The 8,356-nt window shown below is 44.9% G+C and overlaps 1 protein-coding gene across 1 annotated transcript; it reads left to right on the forward strand.

The window, feature by feature from the left end:
* The first annotated feature begins 2,680 nt into the window (after positions 1-2,680).
* LOC125906594 (uncharacterized protein K02A2.6-like) lies at positions 2,681-7,551 on the forward strand. Its single transcript, XM_049606179.1, has 2 exons — positions 2,681-6,157; positions 6,275-7,551. Exons 1-2 carry the CDS (start codon positions 2,768-2,770, stop codon positions 7,355-7,357), a joined length of 4,473 nt encoding a protein of 1,490 aa, XP_049462136.1. The 5' UTR covers positions 2,681-2,767; the 3' UTR covers positions 7,358-7,551.
* Positions 7,552-8,356: the final 805 nt, after the last annotated feature.

Raw genomic sequence — 8,356 nt, forward strand, 5'->3', positions numbered from 1 at the left:
TAAGCCTAACTAAACTAGTCTTGACCTAGCAAAAAAAATTAAAGAAAAAAAACATAGGTAGAGCGTAGAGACTATCAAAACTTAATGAAACGTACAAGAATAATTAAAGAGAATTAGAAGAAAAAATACGGTTACGGAAAGAGTTAAGAGAGGAGTCGAAATCAAAGAGATAGTAAAAGTGGTTAAACGACCTGAAACAGGACAGAAGAGGGTCATTGAAAGTATAAAGAGTATGACGTGTTTCAATTGACAGAGGATCACGTGGACGAAGAGAACGAGAGGGAACATACAGCGAGATGGACGAGAGTAAATCAGGAGCATCAGTAGCAGAAAGTAATAAGCCACCAATAAAACAAGCCTGAAACACTTGGCGGCGGAAGCTTAAGGAGTGAAGATTGAATAACTGCAATCGCGTTTCATAGGGAGGTAGTGAGGCAGCACCGAACAAACGACGAAAGGCAATCCTGGTAAAGAGGCGCTGAATGCTTTCAATTCTCGAACAGCCATCAATAGTGGGAGGATTCCAGATGATACTTGCATATTCAAGAATAGGCCTTACCAAAGCACAATAAAGGATTCTTAGGATGCTTTGATCTCTAAAAATAGAGGTAAAACGTAAGATAAACCCAAGGGTTCGATTTGCTTTTAGTAGCACCTCATCAAGCTGCAGTTTAAAGTTAAGACGACAGTCAAGTATAATACCAAGGTCACGGATGGACATAACACGAGAGAGGGAAGCGCTAGAGAGAGTATAGTTAAATAAAATAGGAGAAAGAGAGTGAGAGAAAGAAATAACAGAACATTTTTCGGGACACAGGCGAAGTAAATTGGATGAACACCAATGAGCAAATGCATTGAGGTAATGCTGAAGTCTCAGACAATCAGAAGAACACAGGTAAAAAGATTTTGATATCATCCGCATAAAGGAGATGACCATCAGGAGGTAAAACATTACAAACATCATTGATGAACAAAGAAAACAGAAGTGGACTTAGCACACAACCCTGAGGGACACCTGACTGTTATAACTCGTGGAAGGAAGACACATGTGTTTCGTTCGTAGTTCAGACACAGAGTGCCGTTTATTCTCACTGACAGCTGTTTGCTACCCAACTAGCAGTTTCTGTCGATGGACAGCTGTCAGACGTATATGACAACTCTCTCCTCCTAACAATATAAAGTGATTACTTGCTAAAGTGTGAAAGACAATTCATATTTATATTCTAAATTAAAGTAATAATCACTAATCACGTTATCGAATTGGTGGTTGTCGAGTTCTTGTTGATCTCCTAACTTGAGTTTGAGATTCTTCTCCACAAGCTAAATCTTCATTGATATTATCAGATCTAACCATCTCCGTTTCTGAATCATGAGGGAATTGAAACTCTTCCATCCTATCTGGCAGATAAACTGATTCATCTATCCAAGGTCCTATGTTTTGGTTACTACTATGGTGGATTGATATTTCTTCAGGACCAGATCTCATTTGGTTTATGTGCCTTTTCCACATCCTTCCATCGTCTAATCGTATTTCATAATGCAGTTTTCCAAGCTTCTTTGTAATCGTTCCAAATTTCCACTTTTCGGTCTGGGAAAGGAAATCTCTTGCTGCTACTCTTTCGTTTACTGCAAATGATCTTGTCGTTTTGTGTACTACTTCGGGATTGGATTTCTTTTCGATTTTTGGTACCATAACATCAAGCCGAGACCGTATCTGTCTGTTTAACATTAACCGCGAGGGACTTTCCCCTGTGCTTGGATGAGTTGTTTTCCTGTACGCTAGCAGTATGTTTTGTAACTTTTTTGGAATTTCAGATTTATGGCATTGCATAGTTTTAATTTTATCTTTAATTGTTTGTACATATCTTTCTGCCTGACCATTTGTTGCGGGATGGTAAGGAGCTCCTGTTTTATGGGTTATTCCGTTAGATTTTAAGAATGTTTGGAATTTTTCTGACATGAATTGTGTACCTCTATCGGTCACTAAAATTGATGGCAAGCCAAAAGTGGCAAAATTTTCTCGCATTTTGTCTATAGTAGTGTCTGTATTCATATCCGGTGTTATTTTTACTTCAGGCCATTTGCTGTACGCATCTACTAGAATAAGAAAATATATACCCATAAATGGCCCAGCGTAATCCGCATGTACTCTTTCAAAAACTGATTGTGGACGCTTCCATACATGAGTTGGTACTTTAGGAGGATCTTTTCTTACTTTTGCACAAGAAACACAGTTTTTTGATAATCTTTCTATGTCGTTATCCATATTTTTCCACCAACAATAAGATCTAGCAAGAGATTTCATGCGTGATATGCCGAAATGGCCTTCATGAAGTTCGTCTAAGACTCGCTTTCGTAATTGAGGTGGAACGTAGACCCTAGCGCCTCTCATAAGACATCCCTTTTGAAGAGTGTTATGGTGAATATTTTGCCTTAGTGAGCCAACCTGTATGTATCACGGCTCTCACTGATGAGTGCACGCATCTCGTGAGATGCCGTTAGGATCGGGCTTATGACGTGATCCCCGAAGGATCACTCTCTCTCCGGCGCGCCTCCAATTAGGATAGTGAATAAACGTTTTTATATGTGTTAACTTATTCGCGTGCATTCGTCCACCTCTTTTAAATGCATGACGACAGACCTTAACAGTGGCGACGAGAATTTGTTTTAAAAGTTTAGTGTCTGTAAAGTAAAAGTCTGTGTTTTAACGTGTAAGAGTGTTTAAAAAAAAAAAAAAAACTCCAGCATCACGTCGAAGCGGCGCAGGATGAACAGCGGAGATGGAGCGATGGAAGTCCCGATGGATGAAGACCAGCGACGATCATCGTTAGGCCGTATCGATTACCGTGCAATGACGGCCCAACAAACCGGTGAGGTTCCTTCCGTGTACGACCCGCCGGGCCATGTTCAACCTGGATCGCGCGGCTACGTGAGTCAGCAAGGGCAGTTAACACCGAGGCCAGTGCAGCTAGGACCATCGCCATCGCAACCAGCGCCATCACAGTCAGCACCATTGCCATCCGTACAAAATGGCCAGATGGGTCAACAATCTCTGGATAACGCCGTCCTGCAGCAAACCTTGCACTTGCTGCAACAGCAATTGAAGCAACAGCAACAGTTAATTTCGCAAATGTTGCAACAGCAGCAATCCGCGCCGCCAGCCCAGCTACAACCCGCACAGCAGTACCAGCCCGCCGGTCCTAGTAACCCAGAACTTATACTCGATGCTTTGGCCAATAGCATAGCAGAGTTCCGGTATGAAGCTGAATCTGGTGTTACGTTCGAAGCTTGGTTCACACGCTACGAGGACCTGTTTGCCAAAGACGCTTCGCGGCTAGGCGATGAGGCTAAGGTAAGGCTTTTAGTGCGTAAGTTGGGAACACCAGAACACGCCCGTTATATAAGCTATATTTTACCCCGCTCACCACGTGATTTATCGTTTGAGGAAACCGTCGATAAGCTGACAGCACTTTTTGGGTGTAGAGAATCTCTCCTTAGTAAGCGCTACAGATGCCTCCAGATTTGTAAAAAGCGCACGGAAGATTTGATCGCGTTCTCCTGTCGGGTAAACCGAGCATGCGTCGAGTTCCAGTTTGCGAGCATGAACGAAGAGACCTTCAAGTGCCTAATGCTGGTGTGTGGGCTCAAAGATGAGGCTGACAATGACCTGCGAACTAGACTCCTTGCGCGCATAGAGGAGCGGAACGACGTTACGCTTGAACAATTATCCGCAGAGTGTCAGCGTATTACAAGTGTGAAAGGAGACAGCGCTATGATTGCCGGAGAGACGAGTGAACGTGTTTTCGCAGTACACAGCGGAGAGAAGAGATCGCACGAGAAAGCAGCGCAGCAAACTAATTACAAGCGGTTCACGCCGTACCGTACCAAACGACCGTTCCGTGCAAAGTATGCTGTGTGTTCATCAACAAGCAAGCCAGCGAAGCCCTGTTGGTTGTGTGGTGACATGCACTGGGTGCGTGAATGCACTTACCGTTCGCACAAGTGTCTCGACTGTGCAAGATATGGTCATCGTGAGGGACACTGCAACACAGCGAGCAGGAAGAAGCGGTTCAATGTTCGGCAACGGAATATCAACACTCGTGTAGTAACGGTCAACGTCCGAAGCATACGAGAGCGCCGCAGATTCGTGTCCATCGCTCTCAACGGAACAGCTGTTCGATTGCAGCTAGACACAGCTTCGGATATCAGTGTCATCGACCGCCGTACGTGGAGAAAAATTGGCAGCCCGCCTTTAACACCGTCATCCGTCACAGCTAAAACTGCATCGGGAGCTACACTGGTATTGGATGGTGAATTCAGCTGTGCTGTTAGTGTTGGTAGCCAGACGAGGCAGGCGACACTCAGCGTATGCGGAGCAGCAAACCTACTACTACTGGGAGCCGATTTGATTGATGTTTTCTCCCTCTGGTCGGTGCCGATGGATGCGTTCTGCAATCACGTTACAGTAGCAGGACAGCAATCGTTCCAGCAGCTTTTTCCCAAGGTGTTTACGGGAACAGGACTCTGTACAAAGGCGAGTATAAAATTTACCTTGCGAGATAATGTTCGTCCTGTTTTTAGACCTAGCCGCCCAGTAGCTTACGCGATGGAGGAAACCGTGAGTCGTGAGCTCGACCGTCTTGAGGAGTTGAATGTCATCACTCCTGTAACTACTGCAGAATGGGCAGCTCCAGTGGTCGTCGTGCGCAAAGCCAACGGACTTGTTCGTATTTGCGGCGACTATTCGACGGGACTTAATGCTGCGTTATTCCCCCACGACTACCCGTTACCTGTACCAGAGGACATTTTTGCAAGGCTGGCAAATTGCAAGGTCTTTAGCAAAATAGACCTGTCAGATGCATTTTTGCAAGTGGAAATTGATCCAGAATACCGTCATTTCTTGACCATAAATACGCATCGAGGGCTCTATACGTACAACCGACTTCCACCTGGCATTAAGATAGCTCCTACAGCCTTTCAGCAATTGATGGACATAATGCTATCCGGTATCCAAGGCGTTTCAGTGTACTTGGATGACATCATCATCGGAGGTCCATCCGAAGCGGAGCACGACGCAACCGTAGTAGAAGTTTTGAATCGTATTCAGAACTACGGGTTCACACTGCGAGCGGAAAAATGCCACTTCAGGGTTAACCAAATTAAATATTTGGGCCACATTATCGACAGCCATGGATTACGGCCTGATGCGCAGAAGGTTGAAGCTATTCGCAAGTTACCGGAGCCAACCAATTTAACCGAAGTAAGATCGTTTTTAGGGGCCATAAACTATTACGGTCGGTTTGTACCCAACATGAGAAATTTGCGCTATCCATTGGACGATTTGTTAAAGGCCGGAGTCGAATTTCGCTGGACGTCGGAATGCAGCAAAGCTTTTGAGAGCTTCAAGACGATATTGGCTTCCGATTTACTACTAACCCATTACGATCCTAAACAAGCAATCATCGTATCTGCCGACGCATCATCAGTTGGCCTCGGGGCGACAATAAGCCATAAGTATCCTGACGGATCTATTCGGGTGGTCCAGCATGCCTCGCGCGCCCTCACAGCGGCAGAAAAAGCATACAGCCAGATTGATCGCGAGGGCTTGGCCATAATTTTTGCGATAAAAAAATTTCATAAGATGATATTCGGCAGAAAGTTTTTATTACAAACAGATCATCGGCCGCTTTTGCGAATATTTGGGTCGAAAAAAGGAATCCCCAATTTTACAGCCAATCGGTTGCAACGTTTCGCTCTTACCCTACTGGCATATGATTTTGAAATAGAATACGTTCGCACCGATCAGTTTGGCAACGCTGACCTTCTTTCCCGCCTGATCCACACACACGCCAAGCCAGACGAAGATTCAGTGATAGCATGTGTTACATTAGAGGCGGAAGTAAAATCATTGGTAACTAGCGCTATTCAGCATGTTCCAGTTAATTTTATCGACATAAGTAGAGAAACCATAGCCGACAGATTATTATCCAAAGTCCTTCAATACGTTCAACATGGATGGCCAAATAATGCAGCTTATGAAGGAGAACTGTCGCGCTTCCATGACAGAAAAGATTCGCTTACAGCAATCGACGGGTGTCTCCTATTTAGAGAGAGGGTGGTAATCCCCAAAGTATTGCAACGCACCTGCTTGAAACAGGTTCATCTCGGGCACCCAGGAATAAATAGGATGAAAGCCATGGCCAGAAGTTATTTTTATTGGCCATCAATGGACCATGACATTGTCGATTGGGTGAACTCGTGTCATTCATGCCAGATAGCAGCTAAGTCTCCAACTCACATCAAGTCGACCAGCTGGCCAGAAGCACCAGGTCCGTGGTACCGCATTCATGTCGACTACGCGGGACCACTCAACGGAGAATGGTACCTGGTGATTGTCGATTCGTTCTCGAAGTGGCCAGAAGTGATTCCAACGAGCAGTACAACAACAACGGCAACGATAAGTATACTGCGTAACATATTTGCTCGTTTTGGCAACCCAGTAACACTTGTGTCGGATAATGGTCCACAATTCACTAGCACAGATTTTGAATCTTTTTGTAGGCAAAATGGGGTTGAGCACATCAGGACAGCGCCGTATCACCCGCAATCCAACGGGCAGGCTGAAAGGTTTGTCGACACCTTTAAGCGCGCTTTGAGGAAGATGTCAGCCGATGGTCTCACGTTACGAGAAGCTCTGGACACCTTCTTGCAGACCTATCGGGCCACCCCGAACGCTCAGCTGAATAATTCGAAAACTCCTGCCGAGATTATGCTAGGCAGGCGTCCCAGGACCTTGCTAGAGCTGTTATTGCCGCCACGTCAAGCTTCACAACCGAGTGCTGGTCTACGAGTTCGTGAGCTGAATCCCGGTGAGTCGATCTACGCTAAGGAGTACCGCCTGAACGATTGGAAATGGGTCACTGCTACGGTGGTCGATCGGCAAGGCAGATACATGTACCTGGTTCGGACTGCTGAGGGGAAGACGTTCCGTCGACACATTAATCAGCTACGTCGGCGTATCAGCGACGGTTCGTTTAAGGACACAACACGGGCCCATTCACCACTACCTTTGGATCTGTTATTCGATGCTTGGCACTTTAATCCGTCACCAGTACCTGCATCATCGGGCCAGCTAGAAGCTGATAAACCGTCCTCACCGCCAGCGCCTGTGTCGTCCTGTGTTGTACCATCTAGTAATTTTAATATTGAGAGCAGCCGTCCAACACTCATGAAATGTCCACGAAGAAGAGCTACATCCCGCAGAACGGATCAAACAATCGATTCGGTACATGAACCACGTCGCTCTTCTCGCAACAGAAGACCGCCCAGTCGGTTCGATGTGTACCGAACGTTTTAAGGAGGGAGATGTTATGGTGAATATTTTGCCTTAGTGAGCCAACCTGTATGTATCACGGCTCTCACTGATGAGTGCACGCATCTCGTGAGATGCCGTTAGGATCGGGCTTATGACGTGATCCCCGAAGGATCACTCTCTCTCCGGCGCGCCTCCAATTAGGATAGTGAATAAACGTTTTTATATGTGTTAACTTATTCGCGTGCATTCGTCCACCTCTTTTAAATGCATGACGACAGACCTTAACAAAGAGAAAATTGTGTCTGGTCGATTCCAAAACGATCGTTAATGGATACTGTTCTCCCTGAATTTAATCCGTCTATTAGTAATTGAACATTTATGTCTTTGCTAGTCTCTTTACTAAGTTCTTCTACTGATACGGGAAGATTTTCTATTTGATTTAGTTCAATTTCATCGGGTTCTTCTGTATCCTCCAGCTGAATGTCTCGGATTGGCAATCGTGACATTCCGTCAGCATTTCCGTGTTCTTTTGATGGTCGATATCTAATCTCAAAATTGAATGATTCTAGAAATACAGCGTAATGTTGCATGCGAGTTGCTGATAGCGTTGGCAAACCTTTCTGTGGTGATAGAATTTGAGAAACTGGCTTGTTATCGGTTATTAAGATAAATTTTCTTCCATAAAGATATCGGTAAAACTTTTTAACTCCGAAAATAATCGCATATGCTTCTTTATCCACCTGAGTATATCTTTGTTGGGTTGGTGATAGTGTTTGAGATGCGTATTGAATTGGATATTCTTTGCCATCTGGATAGATGTGACTTAAAACGGCGCCAACTCCGTAGGGCGAAGCATCTACTGCTAGAGCTATTGGTAAGCTAGGATCGTAGTGTACCAAGATCCGTTCAGATTGCATTTCCTTTTTGATCCATTCAAATGCGTCCTGGCAACCTTCATGCCATTCGAAAGGAATTTCGTTTTTAAGTAAATTATTTATGGGATAGATCTTTTCACTTAAATTTGGGATAAATCTCGCGTAA

This window comes from Anopheles coluzzii, chromosome 2 (assembly GCF_943734685.1).
Source record: "Anopheles coluzzii chromosome 2, AcolN3, whole genome shotgun sequence".
Lineage (NCBI taxonomy): Eukaryota > Metazoa > Arthropoda > Insecta > Diptera > Culicidae > Anopheles > Anopheles coluzzii.